This window comes from Manacus candei, unplaced genomic scaffold, assembly GCF_025592945.1.
Source record: "Manacus candei isolate 608988 ecotype Guabito, Panama unplaced genomic scaffold, ASM2559294v1 h1tg000079l, whole genome shotgun sequence".
NCBI classification, from domain to species: domain Eukaryota; kingdom Metazoa; phylum Chordata; class Aves; order Passeriformes; family Pipridae; genus Manacus; species Manacus candei.
The window spans coordinates 726,262-752,078 of record NW_026138127.1 but is presented as its reverse complement, the minus strand read 5'-3'; the positions used below and the strand labels follow the sequence as shown (position 1 = coordinate 752,078).

General features: G+C 43.1%; 1 protein-coding gene and 1 long non-coding RNA gene across 5 annotated transcripts in view; one reads left to right on the top strand and one right to left on the bottom strand.

The window, feature by feature from the left end:
• The window catches only part of RASGRF2 (Ras protein specific guanine nucleotide releasing factor 2), a 128,935-nt gene that overhangs the window by 9,994 nt on the left and 93,124 nt on the right, over positions 1–25,817 (bottom strand). For 3 of the 4 annotated variants that reach the window (XM_051810834.1, XM_051810835.1, XM_051810836.1), the window contains exons 18-21: positions 24,696–24,802; positions 15,940–16,052; positions 866–926; positions 269–372 (exon numbers count right to left, since the gene is read on the bottom strand). In XM_051810834.1, coding sequence (XP_051666794.1) covers positions 269–372; positions 866–926; positions 15,940–16,052; positions 24,696–24,802 — 385 coding nt within the window. Of the gene's footprint in view, positions 1–268; positions 373–865; positions 927–2,839; positions 3,069–15,939; positions 16,053–24,695; positions 24,803–25,817 lie in introns of those variants that run through there. The other variant, XM_051810837.1, reaches the window with a different exon arrangement.
• Positions 329–13,850, top strand: LOC127481506 (uncharacterized). The gene is made up of 2 exons (XR_007908235.1): positions 329–516; positions 11,615–13,850. It is a non-coding gene; the product is annotated as an uncharacterized LOC127481506 (long non-coding RNA).

Here is a 25,817-nt window from a genome sequence, read left to right as displayed (position 1 = left end):
CCTGTAATCACAGCCTAAGCAGATTTCAAAGATACCTCAATGTGTTGGACGGTAATAACAGCTTTACACTAATTCCAGCATTTCACTATATCATTTTTAACGCTGACTGAAATGGTAAATTCTATTAAGAAGATTTATTTTTCTTTTAATGACCCCACACTAATTTTCAGTATTGTGACCCTATTTATACTCACGTTACCCTTTCATGTGTGCAAACCCGCTTGCCAGTAGCATGAATTGGGTGGTGCCTGAGGCTGCCATCACTTACTCGTAGGGAATGCTCCGGAACACCACATGATCCAGGAGGGTGATTTGCTCTGCAAGCTCCATGGCCGACAGCGTCTCAAAGCACTCCGGTTTTGGACAGTCCGACTGCAAAAGCAAGGACAACACTTTAAAATGATCCCTTTTTGTGTCAAGCACAGGGTGTGGAGAGCTTCATGCACACTCTCAGCAGGGAGTTGTAATTAACTTCTTTGCTACAAAGAATTAAGAACAATTCCTAACAACATAAAGGTAAGTATCAGGCTGGAAACTTGTAGAGAAACAGGCACATACCAAGTCAGCATCATGAATGTAGGTTAATTCAAGTCTGTATATTCTGTGCTTATAATTTTATATATATTCATATCTTTCCATTTTTTTAATTATGAGATTTAAATCCAAATCCTAAAGTTTTGATCTGTTCATTTTTGATAAGGGCTCCAAATTCTTACTGTTTCTAAACTGAAATAGACATTCTTGATGTAAAATATTTCTGTCCAGAAATACTTTACAACAAGTCACAACTGTGCTACATTTTATTGACTCAAACCCACAACGTTTCTATAGGAGTATTTATGTTTAAATTTCAAGATGAACTCACCATCTGAATTATATCCTCTATCTTCAAATGAGTATCATCTTGATCATCCTGAGAAAGAGTCCTGAAAAATGAAGTAGCAGAACACCCTATATAAATGAAATTGTTGGTGGTTATTAGAAAATTTTATCATAGATCAGCAATATGGTTTATCTAAAGTAAATCCTAAGACTGCAGAAGAGGTAAAGGAAAAAAAATTATCTGGTACCTAAAAACTCATGTTTTGTTTTAAGTAAAAGGGTACCAACTTTTACATCATCAGAGACATGCAAAATAAAATATTTCCATGGAGGTTTAAGATCTCTGAGCTAATGAATCCTGAATAATCCTAGGAAACCTAAAGGTGGAAAATGATACCTCAACTATTTTCTCTGATTTCAAATTAAAATGGTATTTTGGGGATATATCTGAAAAATCAACATGTGAATAGTGAAGACACAAAAACAGGCAGGCATAAAAGAGTGCTCTTGCTTATTGGCACAACACTGTCCTGTGCAGCGTCCCACATGAAGAGCTGAGAGTGTGGAAGTGGACAACAAACCGCAGGTTTTACTTTCAGTAACACAAGTGTTAATGAGTGCTTCCAATTCTGCTCCAGAAAAATCATGATTATTATGGTTATTTCAGAGTAGTGGGTCAAAAATTAACCCCAAAGTAAAAAGTGTTCATCAAATGCCACCTACCCAGATGTAGCATATTGGCACATAATTATAAGCTCTTACCCCTTCATTTGGAAAATATAGACTCAGAGAAGCTTTGAATAGACTGGATTAATGTAATATAGGAAGGAGAAGATTTAGAGAGAAAGAATGCAAGTAGTATGTAAAAAACTGCCTAAAAATACACCAACAATGTGGCAAGAAGTCACTGGGATGATTCGCATCAGGGAGGTTTAGTTTCAACATCAAGTTGAAGGTGCACGTACAAGTGAGTCTCGGGTCAGGCTTTCTGCAGAGGGTCCTTATCAGTTGAATTTCCAAGGAAAGTTTAGATGACCATTTTCAAAGAAGATACAGTTCTACTGGTGATTCCAGAAGGCACAGCAACAGGATCTGGTATTTCCACATGGTCCCTCCAATTCTTCATTTTTGCACTCTGTATTAGCAGACTTTCCACATACCAACCAGGGAAAGGGTTAAAGGAAAAGGATCCCATTGCCTGGAGACTTCAGCTATGAGTGTGAGGCTCAGAATTTGTACCATCTGGGTGGGGAGGAAGCACTATCACTGAGTACACCAGGTTCCTCTGTTGTGGGCTGCTATTGTTTTCTCTTGGTTTGCCAAATTGGAAAGCTTGGCTAAAATCAAAGGGAGATAAACATAGAATCTAAGAAACCTCCTTCCCTCATTTTCAGCCTACCAAAATCCACACAAAAATGCCCTTTTTGTATTCGTAAGGGCTGGAAACACCTTGTGTCCGATGACATAAGACATACAATGTCTTGAATGTTTTACCTCTACAGGAGAACTGTAAGCTTCTTCTCCAGATGATAATGGTGTGCAGCCCCAGTGACTGTAAACAGACTGGCAATCTGTCCTTCCTGAGCAGCTTATTTTGTGCTGTACCTCACAGGTGATTGCCTGCACAAAGGTACTGTTTAGCCTGAGATGCAAGCATGTGCCTCTGCTGGCAATAAAAAACAGACAGGGTTTGTCCCTATGCCCTGCCTCTGCCCCAAGTATTCTTATCTATCTTGTAAATTCTTCATCTAAGTTACTTACATATAAGTTTATATTGGCCCGCCTTTGATATAGAAATTAGTGTGTTTGCCTAATATGAAATAAAATATGAAAAATGAAGTTCTTACAAGGCTGAAAATAGTTAACCTTTCCACATCCTTGCCACCTGATACTGCTCATCATGACATCTCACGTTTTATGTAAACTTTCAATTCCTCTTTCTAAACAGACACTTTTTTTCTAACACAGTGGTCTCATAAAAAACAAACAAACAAACAAACACAAACAAACAAACAAGCAACTTTCTTTTTATCTGTAAATGCTCTGTTTTTAAACTGCAGAGGATAATAAATCTCTGCACTGGGTAAAGCTGGTTTTTTGACAGCATCAATAGCAGCTCGCACTCCAGTCTGTACTGTTGTCAGCTTTGGGATTCCCAGCTCCAACAGGGGTCTGGGAAGATGTTTTGGGCTGCTCAGTCCTGCTTGGGCAGTTTCCATTGCACTCCTTGGAGAGCTCCTGGAAGCCAAGAAGAAGCACAGATCCATGTGAAAAGGGTCATGAGAGAAAGCAAAGGCACTGAGAGACTCTGCTGGACAGAATCACTCTCAGGGAGGACTGGATTGGGTGACACTTCCACCAGTACCCTTACAAATGAAGAAAGTAGATCAATAAGAAATATCTTTCCAATTCTTAGAGTAAGCAGCTAAGATTAGACCTCTCTCATACACACACTATTCTTCATGCCTGACCAGTCTGAATACTAAATTAATTTTCTAGTTGAAAATGTTAACATGTGTCTCCTTATTCCTTTATGGTACATAAAGTATTTTAAAAATATTTTAAAAAGTTACTGTAAGTTGTAGAGCCTGAAAGGTGTTGTTTGCTGAGATTATACAAGGCAGAAAAATTGTTCATTCACCAAATTTTGACATCTGCATATCCCTGGATTTCATTTATGTTTAGTCTGAGGAAGAGGAAGGAAAAAGTGTTTCTTGAACCACCCTGTTTTTCTCCAGAGAAGATCATTTATCAGAAATATTGATTGCTGCTCAGTCTGAACTTTACACCTTTCTGCTTCATTATCAATTATATTTTATCTAGATTTCAAGGGTTAATAAATAGGGCCAATAAAATCTCAAGCAAAACATACACTGATAGGTTTCAGAACAGATACTGATTAAAAAAAAGCTTTTTCACCCTGAAGAGAAACCCTGTCAGTCCACACAACAAAAATCCCATCATGCAAGAAAGACCAGCTGCTTTGTTTGATGACTCAAGGCATGATTGTTATAGATTAGGAAATCAGGGGAATTTTCCTTCCCCCTGCCCCACTCCAAGGGAGAAGAAACGGAGTGAGTGGGGGGAGGGAGGTTATTAGCATTACCAAAGATGTAGCCGGGTTGGGTTAACGACCGATCTTGGAGAAAGATAAGGAAGAGGCACGGAGGCGGGGCTGGTGGAGACTCTGGCTGGGAGGGGAGAGGCAGTGTGGGTGTGTGGCTGGCTCTCTGGGGTGCAGACAGGCATTTTCGTTGGGGAGGGGGACCGGAGGTCTAGCTTGTTTTGGCTGTTAATCCTGGGGGGGCTCGCCCTCCCATCCTGCTGGCTTCAACCTGTCTGACTGTCCCGCCCGCCGGAGCCGCTGTGTTTCATCGGAGAGTTTTTGCTTGCCCGCGGGAGAGGAGGAGGAGTTTTTGGAGACACTACCACCTGAGACTGCAGTGAGTCTTCGCCACTTGAGACAGCGGTGAGTTCCCGTGGGAGTGTGCTGCCTGCCTTCCTTGTCGCCCCCACGGAGGCGAGGACCCCCCTCATCTCCTTCTCGGCTTCCCCTCGTGGTCCGGGACCTCTCTCTCCGGTCCCCTCTTCCCGCGGGTGACTGACGGAGCCCACAGCGCCCCCTGCCGACCGTGACCAGGTACTGCAGGTCCTACAGCTCCATCAGTCCTACAGCGCCCCCTGCCGACCGTGACCAGGTACTGCAGGTCCTACAGCTCCATCAGTCCTACAGCGCCCCCTGCCGACCGTGACCAGGTACTGCAGGCCCTACAGCTCCAGCGGCCCAACAGCGCCCCCTGCAGACCGCAATTAGGACTGTGTTAAAGGACAGAGGAGTATTCTTTTAGACTTGTTGTTGTGGTTGTTGTTGCTGGTGTTGTTTTGTTTGGTGTTACTGTTTGTTTTTTTTCCAACATTCATATATTTCTTAATAAAGGGTTGTTATTTCTTCTGTTTTTCCACATTTTCCTCGAGTAAAGCCCCTTAATTTGACATTACAATTGCAGAGAGAGAGGAGTTTGGTCTACCTCACAACTCACCCTCTTTAGCAAACAGTCTAGTCTCTCTAGACTTAGACATTTTTGGCGCCCAACGTGGGGCCCGAAAGAGGAAAGGTGGAAAAAGAATAACTACCCTTTGTGTGATTGACACGCGTTTTTGAATTTGTAGGCACCATGATGTTAGGGGTTGTTGCTCTCCTCTGGCATATGACCATGCCAAGATACCTGTCCCACCTGTCAACGTGTTTCAGTTCGCATACTAGTACTTACATTGCAATAAGTACTTTTGAGTTTGTGCATTGGGTATATGACACGGCAAATTCAGCACCTGTGATTTTCATCCGGAACATATCCTCAAGGATACACTACTGCTCTAGCCTAAGCTGCTTCCTCTGGGGTTTTAAGGATAATAGTACCCATTCTTATGGAGACACACAGGGGAATGCACGCGCCCAACCTTTTATTCAGTTCCCTTTTGGATACGATACAATGGCCTCTGGGAAGTTTAAATCATTTTTAGATGTCCGAGACATTTCAATTGTTGGGCTTTTCATCCTAAATTGTGCCACTATAGCATACCTGATATACCAAGCCAAGGCCAAGAATTACCGAGAAGGCGTTCAGGAGCCTGACCCAGGGGTGGAAAACCTCGAGTGGCGTGGGTTATGGGAGGACATGGGTAAATTCCTAGAAAGTTGCTCAGCTCCCATGACATGGAAACTTACCCTTGAACAACTCCTGAACCCTATAAAAATAATGAAAGCTGTGAGGGAGAGGGGTCGTGATGGATCCATGGAGAAGCAGGTGACAGCTGCATGCGGGGTCTTGGCCATTGCCTACAGGAAGTTGCTTGGTATGGTGCAGCATTCCCAGGGGAAAGGAAAAGACGAGGACAAGATGCCTAATATCAAGGTGACTCAGGATAAGGAAAAAACTAAGGGGCAGACTAAACCAACGGAGGTTGCCACTATCCATAGGAAGAAATGTAAAGCCAAATCAGTTCGCCTAGTTGACGATGATGGAGAGGCAGGGTCCTCACAAGCAGCTGCTCCAGAGACAGAAATCATCACTGAGTCTTTATCGTATAATAACCTCCGGAATCTACGGGCAGATGTTGCTCGTCGTCCGAGTGAGCCCGTTCTGGCCTGGATGATCCGAGTTTGGGACTCTACAGGTGATGCAGTAAACCTTGATGGTGGTGAAGCGAGGTTCCTGAGGTCCATTGCCCAAGATGTGGGTATTGAGGAGGTGTTTGTGAGGGAATCGAAGCCCCTGTCTCTCTGGGCACGGCTCGTGGATGGTGTGAGAGAGAGGTTCATTTACAGAGATTCCTTGCAGGCAGATCATTACACCAAGAGCTGGAAGACCATCGAAGAAGGAATCCTACGGCTGAGAGAAATGGCATTGCTAGAAGTACTGTTTGGGGGGGATGGGCAACCTACCAACGATCCTGACAAGGTTAAGTGTACACCACAGATGTGGTGGAGCTTTACACGTATGGGGCCGTCCATACATAAAGGTTACCTGACATCACTGGAGGCTGGGGAGAAGCGGGAGCCAGTGATGTCTGTAATAAATAAACTTCGGTTGTACGACAGTATGATCGGAGGACCGATACAGGCCCGTATCTCCTCTGTAGAGACAATAGTTAATGAGCTCAAGGAATTAACTACAGGGTTGAAAGAGAAGATTGAGAGAAACAATCTCCATACGGCCCCAGTGAGAACCAGACGGCCCTCAGCTAGAGAGAACAGACAGACTTCACGAACTGAGTTGTGGTACTTCCTAAGTGACCATGGAGAAGACATGAGACGATGGGACAGGAAACCTACCCGGGCCCTAGCAGCCCGAGTACAAGAGTTGAAAGAGAAAGAAAAGGGGAAGTCTGCGAAAGTGAGTGCCGTACCAGTATCCTGCGGGCAGGGATCTGACTCGGTAGAGGGCACCTCCCGTCGACGTTCACAAGAGGAAAACGATGACTGGCAGAATGAAGACGAGTGTTAGAGGGGCCCTGCCTCTAGCCAGGTAGAGGCACGGGACAACCGTGTCTATTGGACTGTGTGGATCAGATGGCCTGGCACGTCAGACCCACAGAAATATCAGGCTTTGGTTGATACTGGCGCTCAATGTACGTTAATGCCCTCAGGACATGTGGGACCAGAGACTATTTCCATTTCGGGGGTGACTGGAGGATCTCAAGAGTTGACCATAGTTGAAGCTGAAGTGAGCTTGACCGGGAAAGACTGGCAGAAACACCCCATTGTGACTGGTCCAGATGCCCCATGTATCCTGGGCATTGACTATCTCAAGAACGGGTACTTCAAGGACCCCAAGGGACATAGATGGGCTTTTGGAATAGCTGCTGTGGAGACCGAGGAGGCTAAACAGTTGAACTCGCTGCCCGGCCTCTCGGAGAGCCCTTCGGCCGTAGGGTTGCTGAAAGTCGAGGAACAGCAAGTGCCAATCGCCACTACAATAGTGCATCGCCGGCAGTACCGGACAAACCGAGACTCTGTGATCCCCATCCATAAGATGATCCGTGAGCTGGAGAGCCAAGGGGTGATCAGCAAGACCCATTCACCTTTCAACAGTCCTATCTGGCCTGTGCGTAAGTCTAACGGAGAATGGAGACTGACTGTGGACTACCGTGGCCTGAATGAAGTCACCCCACCGCTGAGTGCTGCTGTTCCAGACATGTTGGAACTCCAGTATGAACTGGAGTCCAAGACAGCGAAGTGGTATGCTACTATTGACATCGCAAACGCATTCTTCTCCATTCCCTTAGCAGCAGAGTGTAGGCCGCAGTTCGCTTTCACCTGGAGGGGCGTGCAGTACACTTGGAACCGACTGCCCCAGGGGTGGAAACACAGCCCCACCATCTGCCATGGGCTGATCCAAGCCACATTAGAGAAGGGTGAGGCTCCAGAACACCTGCAATACATTGACGACATCATCATATGGGGGGACACAGCAGAGGAGGTTTCCGAGAAAGGGAAGAAAATCATCCAGATCCTCCTGGGAGCTGGTTTTGCCATAAAGAAGAGTAAAGTTAAGGGACCTACCCGAGAAATCCAGTTCCTGGGGGTGAAATGGCAAGATGGGCGTCGTCAGATCCCGACGGAAGTCATCGATAAGATCACAGCCATGGCCCCACCAACCAGTAAGAAAGAAACGCAAGCTTTTCTGGGTGCCATAGGTTTCTGGAGGATGCATATCCCGGAGTACAGTCAAATCGTAAGCCCTCTCTATCTGGTTACCCGAAAAAAGAATGATTTCCAGTGGGGCCCTGAACAGCAACAGGCATTCGAACAGATTAAACGAGAGATTGCACATGCTGTAGCCCTTGGGCCAGTCAGGACGGGGACAGATGTGAAAAATGTACTCTATTCTGCAGCTGGGAATAAAGGTCTCTCCTGGAGCCTCTGGCAAAAGGTGTCTGGCGAGACTCGAGGTCGCCCACTTGGGTTCTGGAGCCGAAGCTACAGGGGATCTGAAGCCAATTACACCCCAACAGAGAAGGAGATCCTAGCGGCTTATGAAGGAGTACAAGCTGCCTCTGAGGTGATTGGCACAGAAGAACAGCTGCTCTTGGCACCTCGACTACCAGTGCTGAACTGGATGTTTAAAGGAAAGGCCCCCACCACACATCATGCCACTGATGCTACATGGAGTAAGTGGATCGCTCTGCTCACACAGCGTGCCCGTATTGGAAATCTGAATCGCCCTGGGATCCTAGAAGTCATCACAAATTGGCCGGAAGGCGAGAGTTTTGGTCTAGCAGATGAGGAAGCAGAAGAGCAGGCGGTACGGGCTGAAGAAGCTCCAGAATTTGATAAACTACCGAAAGAAGAAGCACGCTACGCCCTCTTCACTGACGGTTCCTGTCGCCTTGTAGGAACGAAGCGCAAATGGAAAGCAGCTGTATGGAGCCCCGCCCGACAAGTTTCAGAAGCTACTGAAGGAGAAGGAGAATCGAGTCAATTCGCAGAGCTCAAAGCAGTCCAGCTGGCATTGGACATTGCAGAACGGGAGAAGTGGCCAAAGCTGTACATCTACACTGACTCGTGGATGGTAGCCAATGCTCTGTGGGGATGGCTGGACAGATGGAAGAAGGCCAATTGGAAACGCGGGGGAAAACACATCTGGGCTGCTGATACGTGGCAAGACATCGCTACCCGAACAGAGAAGCTCACTGTGAGGGTCCGCCACGTAGATGCCCATGTGCGCAAAGGCCGAGCCAATGAGGAGCATCGCAACAATGAACAGGCAGACCGAGCCGCACGAGTCAAGGTGTCACAGGTGGACTTGGACTGGCAGCACAAAGGAGAGTTGTTCCTAGCACGGTGGGCCCATGATGCCTCAGGCCATCAGGGCAGAGATGCCACCCATATATGGGCACGAGACCGAGGGGTGGACTTAACCAAGGACATTATTTCCCAGGTTATCCATGACTGTGAGACCTGTGCTGCCATTAAACAGGCTAAGAGACTCAAGCCCCTATGGTATGGTGGACGTTGGAGTAAGTACAGGTATGGGGAGGCCTGGCAAGTCGATTACATCACACTGTCACGAACCCGCCAAGGTAAGCGCTATGTGCTTACTATGGTGGAAGCCACCACTGGATGGCTGGAGACGTACCCGGTGCCTCACGCTACTGCCCGAAATACCATCCTGGGCCTTGAAAAGCAAGTCCTGTGGCGACATGGTACCCCAGAGCGCATTGAATCAGATAACGGAACTCATTTTAAAAACAGCTTAGTTGCCACCTGGGCAGGGGAGCATGGCATCAAGTGGGTGTACCACATCCCATACCACGCAGCAGCCGCAGGGAAAGTTGAACGACATAATGGACTGTTGAAAACCACCCTGAAGGCGTTGGGTGGAGGGACAGACAAGAACTGGGACCAGCATCTAGCAAAGGCTACATGGTTAGTTAACACCAGAGGTTCCATCAACCGAGCCGGCCCTGCCCAGTCAGAGTCCCTCCACACCGTGGATGGAGATAAGGTCCCCGTGATTCACGCGAGGGGTGTGTTAGGAAAAAAGGTTTGGGTTGACCCTACCTCGAGCAAAGACAAACCCATTCGTGGGATTGTTTTTGCCCAAGGGCCCGGCTGCACCTGGTGGGTGATGCAGGAAGATGGAGAAACTCGGTGCATACCTCAGGGAAACCTTACTCTGGGGTGAGCTGGCTGTAACTGTATACTTGTATCTGTATGTAACCCTGCACCTGTATCTGTATGGGTATCTACCTACTAGTGGATGAGTATATAGTTGGAATACTGCATGTACGTATGAGGATCAAAGATTTAACCTAATAAGTGTGGCAGCATGGGGAAGAAAAATTAGGGGTGGATAATGTTATAGATTAGGAAATCAGGGGAATTTTCCTTCCCCCTGCCCCACTCCAAGGGAGAAGAAACGGAGTGAGTGGGGGGAGGGAGGTTATTAGCATTACCAAAGATGTAGCCGGGTTGGGTTAACGACCGATCTTGGAGAAAGATAAGGAAGAGGCACGGAGGCGGGGCTGGTGGAGACTCTGGCTGGGAGGGGAGAGGCAGTGTGGGTGTGTGGCTGGCTCTCTGGGGTGCAGACAGGCATTTTCGTTGGGGAGGGGGACCGGAGGTCTAGCTTGTTTTGGCTGTTAATCCTGGGGGGGCTCGCCCTCCCATCCTGCTGGCTTCAACCTGTCTGACTGTCCCGCCCGCCGGAGCCGCTGTGTTTCATCGGAGAGTTTTTGCTTGCCCGCGGGAGAGGAGGAGGAGTTTTTGGAGACACTACCACCTGAGACTGCAGTGAGTCTTCGCCACTTGAGACAGCGGTGAGTTCCCGTGGGAGTGTGCTGCCTGCCTTCCTTGTCGCCCCCACGGAGGCGAGGACCCCCCTCATCTCCTTCTCGGCTTCCCCTCGTGGTCCGGGACCTCTCTCTCCGGTCCCCTCTTCCCGCGGGTGACTGACGGAGCCCACAGCGCCCCCTGCCGACCGTGACCAGGTACTGCAGGTCCTACAGCTCCATCAGTCCTACAGCGCCCCCTGCCGACCGTGACCAGGTACTGCAGGTCCTACAGCTCCATCAGTCCTACAGCGCCCCCTGCCGACCGTGACCAGGTACTGCAGGCCCTACAGCTCCAGCGGCCCAACAGCGCCCCCTGCAGACCGCAATTAGGACTGTGTTAAAGGACAGAGGAGTATTCTTTTAGACTTGTTGTTGTGGTTGTTGTTGCTGGTGTTGTTTTGTTTGGTGTTACTGTTTGTTTTTTTTCCAACATTCATATATTTCTTAATAAAGGGTTGTTATTTCTTCTGTTTTTCCACATTTTCCTCGAGTAAAGCCCCTTAATTTGACATTACAATTGCAGAGAGAGAGGAGTTTGGTCTACCTCACAACTCACCCTCTTTAGCAAACAGTCTAGTCTCTCTAGACTTAGACAATGATGCAGCTCAGTATCTCTCATCAACATTTTCCTTGTCATTCATATTCTAAACAGAGCCTCTCCCAGAGCTGACCATGATATCTCTGGAATACAAAGCATCCTTTCCTCCTCCTCTAATCTCTGCTAATAAAGGGAATGATTTTCCAAGAAATATTAATGCACACATGCATACATGCACTCAAAGGTTGGGATAGTTTGTAAAAAGACCTATTTTTACCCAATACCCTTCAAGGAGACACAGAAAATACCAATCTTTAGGCTCAGAAAGCATGAACCTTTTTTCGTGAATATTTGAACACAGAATTTATGATAAGAAATGCTTGTCCTAGCCTCATCCTGCATTCCTCTGCTTTTCAGAGTTGAGAGTACACTACAAAAACTGAAATGTGGGGAAGCTAAGGCCTACAGTGACAGCTGACAGGTAACCCAGAATTTTGATAGAATACATGTTTTGATATGCCATGGCCTTTCAGATGAAATGCTTGAAGCAAGCACTTCTTCAGAGCAACAAAAAAGCCTGTTTTATGACACTCAGCTAGCAAATGGGTGAATGACTATTTTCATCAGCTGGCTCACTCATTCTTCTCATTTTCATCCTTTCCCAGGGAAGCCTTTTGAATGAAAGTTTCATCGAAACTTCCAGTTTCGACAGACCTGTGCTTCCATATGAAAAGGATGCTGTCAAAAATCTTCAAACGAATCAATTTCTAACAGCAGCAGTAAAACCATTCAGTTCTAGTTGGGTTATTTATATTTCTCCTCTAAGTAGTATTAGCTGAAAGATCTCAATTTAGAAGAAAATCAAAAAGTTGACATCTTTCCAAGGAAGTGATTGTGTGGCAGTGATGGACTGAATAGCATTTCTCCAAACCAGATGTTGACAGTGAAACAAGAGAAGGACACAGTACCTGAAAACACCTCCACATCTCTAAAAGAACACAGACTCTGGGTACCTTTAGGGCATCCAGGGTGGGATTCATATCCTGCCACTGCTTGTGTTCGGCAACTGGGGAAGGCAGGGTCTCAATCTCTGGAGGAGCAGCCAGGATGCCTGAATTTTGGTGAAGAGAATCTCCCCCACAATAGGGAGTGACTGTGGAAGTTTCATTTCCTGCCTGCAGCTTGTTTTGTGGTTTGGTTCTTCAGGCACACACAGTGGGTCCTACCACAGAGTTTCTTCCGAGTCAATGCAGACCCTTCACCCTGTCATTATAACCTATGGATATCTGAAGGAACTCAACAAATAATTTTATTCCATAAAAGGCATTCTCTCAATGTTCAGAACATTGACATGTTGGCAAGTGATAGAAAATCCCCACTCTGATGCGGCAAAAGTACAAAATACTCTGAGAGAACATGGAGCCTCTTCCCGATGTCTCAGTGCAATGTTGGCTTGAAGATGAGCAGTTCTTCATCAAGAGGAACATGGTCTTGGTTGTACCTACTACGATAAATAGTGATCTTTAGAGACAAGCAATGGGGAGAAATCTCCCAGTTTTGGGAAGAGCAAGTTCAGTGTTTAGCTTGGACACGGCCAGCCATGGCACCATGCTGGCAGAACAGCAGAACAGCAAAAGAACAATCCCTGGGTCATCAAGTCCTCTTAGCACCAGATGCAGTACTTTTGTTTTTAGTGAAAGTACAGCAGCAACTTTGCTGTTCAAGCACTAGAAACCTCATTCATAAATCATGCAGTCAGACAGAATGGAGGCATGTGGATGTTGTGTCTTCTGCTTTTGGTTGTTTCTCAATTCCTCATGAAATCAAACTGTACAAGGATCTTTTCCACCTGCTAGAAAAACTAAACACCTCGACAGAAACTATTCCTCCATTTTATACTCTGGATTATTGCAAACTTAAGTTTTCAAGGAACAGTTGGTTTTCTTTCTGAATCCACTGACCAGCTGAAGAGCTGGAGGACCAGAGGGACCTCTCCTTGATGCCCCAAGTACCTGAGATGGTTCCAGAACCGTGTGTTCAGGCTCCACAGGACAGCAGGTCACTGCTTAGACTAGCAAGTCATTCAGGTTTTTTTAAAGCTTATATATATTCCTCTTTTAATAATGTGCAATAAAAATTAACAAAATAACATAAATAGATTTAATAAATGAAAAAATAACAAATCCAGAAAAGTAAAGGAATGGGCACTCCTGTGTCACTGTGAAAGATATACAGTTACACGCAAACAACTGCATTCATATTATCTCTTATATCCTGTAATTCCCTCTTCTCATTTAACTATATAGCATTGCTGAGAGCCGGTATCTCCAGTGCTTTGCTACACTGTGGAAGTCACTCAATTAACAGACAACCCATTCCCCTGAGATGATCCAAACACCAAAGCTCCTCCTTCCAGTGAGAGGGTGTGAAAGCATATTGAACTTTAATTCACACTGAAACAGTATTGAAATTTTTGACATCAAATTGTCCAGCATCCACATGTTTAGCAGCATTGCCAGCCTTGAAAAGCAATAAAGGAGTTTTGACAACTAATGTTAGCAAAGGCTAAAGAAAAAAAATGCCTTTTCCCCATTTCTCAGCTTTAAAAATTTTAACTTTTTCAGAATTTTCACTTCTTACAGCATTTATTTTTTTTTCAAAAGAAATACAGAGTGAAAATTCACAGAATTTCAAGTCTGAAAAAAAAGCCTGAAAAATGGAAATATCTGATTAACTGTATTCACTAGTGTATTATATACAGTGTGCTCAAATACTCAGTAATAAGTGCTAGAAGGGAAGAGAGGAGAAACAACACCTACCATTTCACAGAACAGCAGTAAAAGGACTCATAATTAACACATAAATACCACAGTCCATTTTTTGATGCAACAACTAATGGAAATTGGCTAATTTAAAATGGGATACAGGAAATTGCTGACAAATTTGTATGTTAAAGGCCTATAAATGTATCCCATTACTGCCAGGAACAGCCAATCCAGGTTTATCTTCTGACATTTTCTTAGAAAGCTGAAAGTCTTAAGGTAATCTTCCCCACTGTGAGCAACCTGACAGAACCTATTTTGTCACACATATTATTAAAACCCATTATCCTCATACTTTCTGCTCTCTGGCTTGCTCTTTTTTCCAAAGAAATACACGAAACAAACTTAATACTTTTACTTGGAAGAGCAGCACATGCAGTAGTATTAAAAAGGAGATTTTTATTCATGTAAAAATAAAGGTGCTTTTAACAAGAATTTATAATTGTTTCTTTTCCTTTGTTTGACATCCCCCCCTCAAGTGAACAACTTTCCAGTCACTTTGTTTTTTCATGTATCTGATGGGGAAACCTGTCAAATCATCTTAGGAAATTCAGATAATACTACATTTATTACATCCCTACTGGCTTACCTTCAGAATACTCACAATAACGTTAAAACAAAGCACATCTTACATTCATCCGTGGTTTTGATCATATTTTATTTTAATCACGTCTTAGTCTTTAAATGATTTATTTATTTAATCACGGCTTAGTCTTTTAAGTGTCTCCTGCTTCTCAGTAATGTAATTCACACGAAAATCAGTGTCATAGGTTTTCTTGTTTTAAAGGAAAAAAACCAACCTGCTTGGAATTTTTTCCCTTTACCACTGTGAAAGAAAGGTGTTGAGCGAGCGAGGGGAAGGAGCTGGCTAGAGTGAGCACACACACAAAAGGACTGGCTAATAGCCCCACATTCCAAGCTGATGGCTTCAGGGGACTGTAGGGGGAGGGGAGTTTTTGTTTTATTCTTGTGGGGAAGGCCCTTCATTTTTGCCCTGACTCAGGGAGGGGGTGTGTGAAGAGAAAGAGCTCTGCGGGTCATCCTGCTTTTGGCCCCGGCTCGCCTCCGTTCCCTCACGCCCTGTTCTGCCCACGGCCCGGACCTGCCTCGGATTTCATCGGAAAAGCCGGTACCAATCTGCAGAGGAACTTTTGAGGGGAAGGGCTGTTCTCCCCCCCCAACTCCTCCTTCTCCGTGCCAGTGGCAGTTTACACCCGCTGACGAGGAAGGGGAGCTCCAGCCAGAGCCTTTAGCAGAGTGAGAGCATAGGAGGAGTCGCCCTCCCCCTTCTCCCTTCTCCCTCCCCCCTCCCCCTCCGTGGTTCCGCCCGCCGCCCCCGCCGGGCCCCACAGGCGCGGGGCCAGGGCCCAGCAGCGCCCCCTGCTGGCCGCGGTCAGAACCTGCGCCGGAAGGCGAAAGGGACGGGAGTGTTTGGTGGAGTTTGGGAGCGGGAATGTTGTTTTCTTTTGCTGTGTTACCTATACATGTATATTCTTTTGTAAAGAGCTGTTATTTTTCTTTTCCACACCTTTTCCATTGGAGTCTCTTAATTTCAGAGTTACAATTGCTTAGAGGGAGGAGCCAGGTTTTTCTCATATCCCGCCTTCCTTAGCAAACACTTGTCTCGTTAAACTGAGACACAGTAGCTACAAAGTATTCCCACTTTGAAAATGGAGTTATTTTCGCTGATACACGAAGACTGAACTCATGGCTGTCCGATGTTCTGCAGTAAAATTTTCTAATACAGGTATTTTTATGAATGAAATTTAACACACACTTCATTTTATGGCTCATAAAATGCTTAGTAGTCCTCAAAATTGGATACTCTGGAGACAACCCAAACCCTGTGAATTCTTTGATACACAGTGCCCTATGTCACGTGCTACAGTTAAGATGTTAAATTACTAGAAACGCATTTACCTCAGTATGTTTGCAGTAGCTTTCCTTTCTTGTGGCAGAAGGTCAGGGTCTCTCAAAACTTCCTCCAGCAAATTGAACACATTCATTTTCAGATCGTTGTTCAGATCAAAATCCTAAAAAGGAAAACAGTTTTATTTCCTTTTGCCTTCATAATGTTGATCAAACAACTGAAAGGATGTATTTCTATGAGTTTTGACTTTTTTTTTTTTTTTTTTTTTTTTTTTTTTTTTGCTATTAGGTTTGAATTCTTTACCTTTAATTTTTTTTTTTTTGCTTGTTTGTTTTTGGTATTAGGTTTGAGAATATTTAAAGAAACCTGGAAAGCTGTAGCAATGAACAGGCCACAAAATTAGGATCTCCAAAAGGCTGTGATTTATCTCTTTTCTCATCTTTATCTTCTGTGTGGAAGTGGGAAAATCAGCCTTCTTTTCTGAAGTAGGAAACTCAACAATGCCCACAAAATCCTCTCTCTTCTCCTGTGATGACTCTAAAAGCAGAAAAGCAGTTTAACTGCAGTTCTGGGACCACTGCCTAGCAAGGCAGGACACTGGGATTCCTTTCAATGTTTTCTTGAGTTTCTCTGCTTATCTGCCTCCCACTCTGGTATTTCTTATCTAATACTCACCCTTCTGGAAAGGTCTGCTTTTAGTGGAGTACCCAAACTAATAAACTCACTAAACCAGGCTTGTGCTCTCTGGCACTGCACCTGAGAGCTTCGGCATTTTCATTCCCTCCAAGGCAGACTGACACCTGACACAGGACTGCAATTCAAGAGTAGGAATGTGCTACAGCCATTTATGTTGATCTCTGAATTTGGAGAAAATCAGAGAACAGAGTATGAGACATTCTGTTGTAATAGAATATACAAGCATTAAGGTGGGAACTCACAGGCAAGTGTTGGAGTAGACTCTGGAAATTCTTGTATTTAGCTCAAAACTAGCATTTTGATAAGAAAACTGAGCTCAAAATCTTCAGTTGCCTAGTGCATCATAGATCTTCCTTGATAACCCACAGTTACTTGCAAGCAGAACCATGTTTGTGGTGAGCTCCTGCTTGTTTCCATGGGAACAGAAGGCACAAAGTTACTGAAAATGGGAAGTATTTGGCACCTCGGTGCAAGAGCACTGTATTTCATTTCCAAATAAGCAGCACAGCCCCTCCTGTTGTGAGAGGCTCCTAAACTGACAGGATTTCTGGAGATGTTTGCCTCTGGGAAGAACCAGAACCACCTCCGGTGAAGACACACCCTGGGTTTCGCTTGAGGGAATGTGAGAGCATCAGAACTCTCCCAAAGTCACAAAGACTAGTGATGCTTAATTTGGAAAAGGGATGAAACACTTAGGGCAAGAAGGAGAATGCATGCTCATTACAGGAGGAGGTGCCACGGCCTCGCCTGCAACACTTTTTGGGAATGGTTACTGCTCAAATGTCAGCACTAAGAAATTACCTGCCCTGAGCATTTCTCTCCTGTCACAGCATCCTCTTTTCGCTACTCAGAAGTCTTCTCACCTGGGCCACAGCTAATTGATATCTTGAAACCTACTAGTATCTGTGCCTTTTTTTTTTTCATGATGTTTGTCCATAAGGCAAGGATGTTGAAGAATGGGGAGCCTGCAGCAGGCTTTGGATGGGGTATCAGACACACAGCTCAAAGCCAAGCAAAAATTATTTCTGGGTACTGCACTGTGTTTGTTTTCTAAATTACATTTTCTATAGTCACTGTTTGAAATGGCTCCCTTAGGAGCTGCCTTAGCCTGTTTGCAAGAGAAGACAAGAGAATTTTTTCATATATTTAGGGTATGGAAATGTGACTAATTATTGAAAACATGAGGAATGACACTGCTGTTCACTCCAGTGATTTCTAGAAGAAACCCATTTTAAATATGAAACTATCAGAATTTAGATGAAGGAGAAACCTTAAGCCTGCACAAGCTTGAGCCACCAGTGTAATTAATATTAGTGATGTCTGTCCTGTAGCTCAGTGGCAGTCACTGTATAAAAGAAGTTGGATATCTTTGCTAGGTGGGCTACAAATATATCCTAAATGTACAGAAAAGGTGTCCAACAGCTGACAAATCTAACACCCCAATTTAGCACTGCTGAGTAAAATTCTCATGCAAATGACATCAACGTGATTAGGATTTGATCTCCAAGTATGGTTTTCAAACCACAGCTCGTTGAGTATTTTCATTATAACATATTTTCTCTCAAGATGTCTTGAGATGTTTATTGCAATCAAATTTATGACCAAAAAAGTCTAGAACTTTAGAAGTTATTTTATTTACAAATAGGATGGGGAAGCCTCACCAGTGATTATCAAACTCAGCAAAACCAAAGCATTTCCAGGTTTTGCATGTTTATAAGGTAATTCTTAGAACAATGAGAATTAATAAAGTGCTCATTAATACCAAAACTTGTTTTACTCTGTAATCCCCACAGGAAAGTAGTCCTGGAATCACTGGGAAACTCACATTGTTGGTGGTTTTTTTTAAAGCAATGTGCCATCTGCTTCTAATAATGTGATGAGAAAAAATATGTGGAAAAATGTGGGATTCAGAAGTAAACTGGAGACAGAATCTCTTTTTCTGTTGAAGTTCATTATCTAAGGGGTACAGGGTTTCCAGTGTGATGAGCAATATATAAAAAAATCTAGGGAAATCATTGCACTTGTACACGTACTTAACATATGTAGAAAGGTTAACATAAGAATTATACAAACACCAAAATACTTAGCAACTAAGTATAATTTATAAATAAATAACTCTAAAAACATGCAGATTATATTACATGTGCCCATATATGAATATATACTAATATATTACATATATATCTGTTTATAGTATAGGACACATAGATCTATAGGTAGCTATGGTAGATAGATGGTATTCATGTGTATCATACCTATATATATAATTTTAGACCACTTTCGTGACTTTCAGTTGCAATTTACACATCACAGAAGGAATATAGTTAGTCAACCACTCAAGTGTCCAGCAGGCACATTTCAACTTGACAGTGGTCTAGTCCTTCATGAAAGGGCACAGGGATTTTTAATCACTGGTCAGGAGAAATGAGATTGCAGCAGAGGCAGCAGAAAGCAACAAAAAGAGAACTTAGCCTTGCTAAGGTGTCTTTTTTTAACTAGAAGCAGTAGACTCACTATTGGTGGTTTGATCAGAGAATATATTTTCAAGATTTGACATGAATTCAGTGAAATCCCAAAAGCTTTTCCTCCCCTCTTTCTTTAAATCTTCCTAAATGGGAGGAAACATTCTGCATCTAAACAAAGTGGGGAAACATTGAATAACCCAGACGAACAAAACAGAGCTAAAACCTGAGAACCTGATATATATTTGAGTGTGTCAGTGAGAAGGACTGTGAAAACACAAGACGGAGGGAAGGAAGAAGCAGGAGGGGAGAGAGATCTACTGAAAGACTGTTTACAAAGAACATGGAATATTTTTAAGAAGATGGGGTTTGCCTTACAATTTTCATGTATCTGGTCTCATGCCAAAGAGTAACAAGTCGAGTGACTCTTGTACATAGCAGATCAAACACTATCAGAGTAAAGTGAAGTTACTCCTCTGCTGCAGTCCTCTATGATACTGTTTAATTTTGCAACACAAAAACACACTTCAGCTATTAACACACACAACTGTGATGAGGAAAATCTTCATAAATTCACCTGCAACAAAACATTTACACAGGTGGAAGGCAGAGAGAAAAGTTATTACAACCGGTTATCAGGAAAATTCATCTCTGAGCTTGAAGTTAAGTCTGGCTTACTTCAAGAAATAAGCGGACAACAGTATTGTCTTCCAGTTAGTTTCAAGTGCAGAGACTCATAGTTAGGGGAAGAATGTCAGTCCTGATTCTACAGAATCAGTGTTTGCCTGTCACTCCTGATGGAGTATAATCAGGTTAAAAGTACAAGCTACATGAACAGCACAACTAACTCCCAGCACACACAATACAGAGCTCTCTTTGTCCAGGCACTGTGTAATGCTGTAGTACACAAGAAACCTTGAGAGGAGAGTCCAGCCACTACATATGGTCAGATTAAAGCACTCAGGACAGACAGGAAATGTGACATCTCTGCCTCTGAGTCCTGGGATGCAGCACATTCCTGAAGGACCTCAGTGGGGAGGGACCTGTCAGGCTCCAGCAGAAATGGGTGCAGAAAACTGTTAATCAGTTTGACTGACTGCAGGCTTGGCTCCCATTCTGGGGGTGACTCATGTTCCCTGAAGGGCCGTGGTACAGCCAACCCTTGTGCTCCTGCAACATTTTGACAGAGCACAGCAGCAATTAAGTGTATGATTATTCAGTGCACAAGTTCAGGCAAACTGGATTTCCTGGCCAACAGCTGGAAGGCTCACTCCAGGTTCCCCTGCTCTGACTCTCTCTGGGGCAACCCCTCTGACTCTTCATAGTTTGTATCATGATGTCAGTTTGTTTCAGACAGAATCCCAGAAATTTCTTTGCTGTTTCAAGGCAGGGGCCACAGGTCCTAGGGGGCATTCATTTGAAATGTACTTAAAATACAGCCCATCTTGCTAAGTGTGGTGTGAGTGCAATTTATTCACATTTCTACAAAAAACTTACCATAAATTTGCCATATTATCTTATTCATCATTTTACACCCATAAATATGAGAAAAGTGGGGCTCGTGTAGAGGATTTTATATCTATATTTTTTTATTCCAATGAAATGGAATAAAACTAGAATTGACCAACTGATGTGCACTAAAACTATTTCTAACTAACCAAAATCATTTTTGCTCGGATAATTGTCTGTACACAGGTGTTCTTCCTAATCCCTAAGTGCTATCAATAACTACCTCTGCAAATCCTTCTGTTGAAAACCCACCACAGCTTTGTTGGTATGACCAAGAAACTGACTTGCAGTAGATAATTTCACAGCTGGAGCCAGGCAGGCACTGGGCACGAGATCATGACCTACACTCTCAAAATTCAAGCCATGGTCCTCCCCCTAGGTCTTGTGCTCACTCCATAGCTCGCTGACACTGTCTAGCACCAAGAGAGTTTGAGAGAGAACTAAGATTTGTCAGCTCATTCCAGCTGTACTTCTAAGGGAAACAAGGCTGCAAGACCTCACCCAGATAATTAAGTCATAGTGAGACTTTCTATTGGCCTCCTTTTGCCTTCCAAATTTCCACCTCTGCAGGAGCCAGTGGGAGTTCTATCCTCATGAGCCTTTTCTGTCCCCATCAACACTGTCTTCACAACGATCCTCTGCCACGTCACTTATGTTTTCATTGTTTACAATAGGAGAATCCTATGCTGTTCCTCTCAATTACATTTCAAAAACAAAATGTAAACACGAACACTCTCCTGTTATTTTGGGCAAAAAGAAAGGTTTGTTGGCTTGCAGAAGGCTGAATGAAAAAAAAAAAAAGGAGGGATATGCAATGGAAAGAGCAAAAACGTACACAAAACAATCTGGAATACCTAAAGCCACCCTTCATGCTGTGCTGGTTTTGGCTGAGGAGTAACACAGGTTTGATCACTCTTGCTCAGGGTGGTAAAAACAAAAGTATGTGTCACACCACCTGGGGATGTTTTTTTCCCAAATTTTGATCTGTGCCTTGCATGCTTATGAGGATATTAATTAGTTCCTTCTGCCCTCCAGAAAGGGCTGCAGATCTAGCACTACTACCACTGTACAGTTACTTGAAATTTAAATGAGGCTTCTACAGTGTATGACCCAAGTATTACAAATAAGGAATTCTTTTTCTAAGCATCTCTTAGCATGATTTCAAGATAACAAAACTGCTTTGTGAAAGCACATCTTCACTGAATAGGCTGATTTGTTAATTTTAATGATTCTGTTTCCTGGTCACAGACAATTTTACATATTAAATGCTGTCCATGCTCAGATAAATTTAAACAAAAACAAAGCAGGTTTTGACATAGTGGGAAAATAGTGTAGGAAGGTAATTGATTCCATAGCCCAGCAAAGACCTTCCAAACCCTGGTCAAGGATTTTCTAGAGCAAAGTGAGTAAACATAAGGCTCTGAACCATTTGTTTGCATAATTCCTCCATCCCTGGGGTCATGCACCAACCCTGACCCATTGTTATTACACACAGAGCAGCAGCAGAAACAAGCCAAGGGCTCCAGAGGGATGAATGGAGAGCAGGGAATAATGAAGTGGGATGATATACGTAAGAGCCCTTTAGCACACGGTTGCATGTGAGTCTCTTTATGTTGCACCCAATAGAGTCCAACAGATCAGGACAATAACGTAGGCAGACTTGTACTTGTCACTGGTGAATCAGAGAGCACCAAGACAGAGTCAGTTATGCTGCAGAATTATTCACAAACTGCAGCACTAAGCATGTCTGCAGTAGTATCTCACACCCAAAAAGGAGAAATAAAGAAAGCCTCACTCTTCATATCTGTTGTCTTTGCTTCTCTTTGCATCTAGTGATAAGGAAGTGGCATTTTGGCAGAAAAAAAGTGTGTAGTAGGTCACGTTTTATAGCAGTGCAGGCCAGCGATGACCACAAAGATTTAGGGACATCACAAGGAGATCAATCTACTAGACAGAGAGAAATTGCCTATTTTGTGCTGGAAGTTTTTGCACCAAAAGCAAATTCAAAGCCAGGTGGAGGGAAAACAATATCAAAATCGTATGTTAAACTTTGCAAATATCCACTGATTTTCTTTTTTTTTTTTTCAATTAATAAAACCTGCCCTCTTTTTGAGAATAAAACCTGCCATTGGCTGCTCATGAAAATGAAGGATGTCTCAAATGTAGTAGTCATGGAATCATAGACTTGTGGAATGGTTTGGGTTCAAAGGGACCTTAAAAGTCATCTTGTTTCTGCCATGGTGGTTCCACTAGACCAGACTGATGAGTAGCCAGAGAACAATGCAAATATCTCAAAATGTATGAAAGTTTTTGGCAGGTCTGTTTTTCTTAAAAAATTTTAATGCTTATATTGCTTTGTCATTTTGGAAATCGAGTAAGCATTTTTTCAGCAGACACTGGTCACTCAGGGTTCTCTGGTTTGCAGTTTGTGTTGTTATTGTAAAATAAGCTCAGAGCTCCTGCTCTCCCAGGACTATCCATCTTTTACTGCCAGCATTTCACACTATTTGGCCAGAGAGAAATTCTTCACTTGTCTTCCTTGAAGCAGTCCTGTCCCATAATTTTCTGGCAGGAACTAGACAGTCTTTTCTGGTTTGCTTAGGTCTGCTGTCCTTTCTCTCTCACTAGTCTCACAAGTAAACAACACAAAATGCTCATTAAATACTCTGTTGCTGTAGCATTTCTTATTTTCCGTGCCAAAGCTCTTGCATTTTAAAATACTTGCTATACTGGAATAATGAACTAAGAGAGATAGAGAATTAAAATCTGACACCCTTGCCATGGAAAAAATAAAAGGCAGTGGCAGACTAGGGAGTCCAGGTAATAGCTTCCCCTTTGAAAATGGACAGTGTTGAACTACTAATCATTATCTTTGTCTTCTTCATATTTCTAAAAGAATCATATTTGTAAATGTTACACAAAAGGTGCAAAAGTATTCAGGAGAACATTACATTTTTGCGTATCGTGGGTACTTTTGAAATGAAAACAGAGAACACTTGTATTTTTAAGGAGAGAAAGTGTTATTTTTGGTAAATTATGACAATGCAGAGTATGCTTGGACTCTTCATAGTTACTTCTTGCTTATAATAGAGAATCATTACAACTCAGACAGGATCAACTCTGAAATGTAAACTTCAGTGAAACTAGTTGTAGATGTTGCTTAATGTAGATAAAGTCTGATGATTTCTAACATTTTCACAATCACATAAATTAACCATCTTTTATTTAGCACAGCAGTTATTTAATGGGAACTGTGGCAGGAACACAGCAAGTACAGAACAGCGACACAGAACTGTAATAACAGACTGCTGCCACTCCTATTACAGCTCAAGATGCGCCTGATTCTGATTTTAATTTTAATTTAACAGGTAGTCAAACAAAACTTGGTGTACATAGGCTGTTTCCAGTAACTCAAAATGTTTAATCACTCCCATGATACCAAGAAAAGTTTTATTAATCTCTTCTGGGCTGTTCAGCTTTTCAAACACAACCAATTTTCTTACACATCTCTTACTGACTTCATTCTCTAGGAAACAACCTCTATGAAAATTAAGCCAGTTACATGGAGAAAAGGGAATTGATTTGACATCAGACAGTTTGACATGGGTACATTTAGCTCTTGAGATGAAGTATTCTTTATTATTAGCATGTAGTAACACAGCAGTTTATATATTGCTTGCAAAGTGCCCTCACTTCTTCCTTCCTTCCCTCCCTCCTTCCCTCCCTTCCTTTTCCTTCCTTGCTTCCCTTCCTTCCCTTTCTTCCTTCTCTCCACCTCACTTTGTCTTCCTCCCTCCTTTCTTTCTTTCAACAATTTCCCTGGTATCTTCTGCATGTATACCAAATTCTTCCAACATTTTTCCCACCTAGTATCTTAAAGGACTTTTTGATCTATGAAATTCCACCAACCACTCAGATCCCTTCCCTCCTCTGCAAACAAATCAGACCTACAGTCCCATCATGGTTTACAGAGGAGACCAACACAAAGAACTGGTGACTCTTTCCATGCACGATTCACAACAAATAAATAAATAAATATCTGTATGAAAACACAAGTGGTTTAACACAGTCAAATCAACTCAGCCAAGCTGCGACTGTGACAAATCAGTCCATGGTTATGTGTCTGAGGGGGAGAATACCTGTGAGTGCTTGGAGACCCAGTGTCGCAGGACGTTGAGGACGCGGTTCGTGGCTGCTCTGCGTATGATGAACTCCTTGTCACACGTGCGCTCGGAGTTGTTAAACCCTGGGTAGGAAAAAAACACACTTTGGAGTTCATGGAGGTGGCAAAAATTCGAATAGGGTGTGAGTAATTTTGGTAAACTGAAAGCTTATAGAATATCTGTGTGCAATAAGAGGAAAGGTGCCTCCCAGGCTGTGAAATGTGGCCATTTAGACCGATGAAATTCTGCAAGATCAGTAGAACACAAGATCAGCAGAATACAGCCTTGCCCATCACAATACAGACTAATACAGACACCTCCTTGGGTCGGCATTCAGTTTTAGAAAGATGTGTCACTAAATATCAATGTCTCCCTTCAGCATGGAAGAAACAAAATAAAATTTATAAAGAAATAAAGTGAATTTAAAAAAAAAAAGTTGTTTGTTTGTTTGTTAGTTTATTTTACAGTAAGAACCAGGACTAGACCAAAAACAGGCCTGCAACCAAGCAAATTGCAGAAAGTATGATTTACGAAAGGGAAACAGATAAATTTCAGAACTGGTAAAGAACAAGGGGAAGAGAGTAGTTTAAACAGAGAGGAGAAAAATGCCAACATAATAAATCTTCCTTGATAAGAGCAGTACTGTACAGGCTCTATTAACTAACACTGTTAAATAAGTTATTTGTTTTTTTTACCACTGGGATGACATGAAGGTGGGAAGGTATATGGAAAGCACATTTACGGCCACTGCTGCCTGGAAACATACACATGCCAACTGCAGTATTTCCCCAAACATCTTTTAAAGACAACTTTTTTTTTGGTCAGCAATATTTACTTACAAAGAAATAGTTTTAAAAACAAAAAAGGAACTTTCTCCCTACATTCGCATTATCTCTTCTTTCTCTTTTCATTCTGCTGCAGCTTTAACATAAATAAAACATGTATGATAAAAGTATGATTACACTATTTTAATATCAGTAAAATTGCTACATTAAACCCCTGAATTTCTTTTAGAAATTGATAACTCTGAAGATATACTCGAGAAGTTTAAATTTTTAAAACTTTCTGTTAGATTTGATCTTATACTGTGCTCTCCAT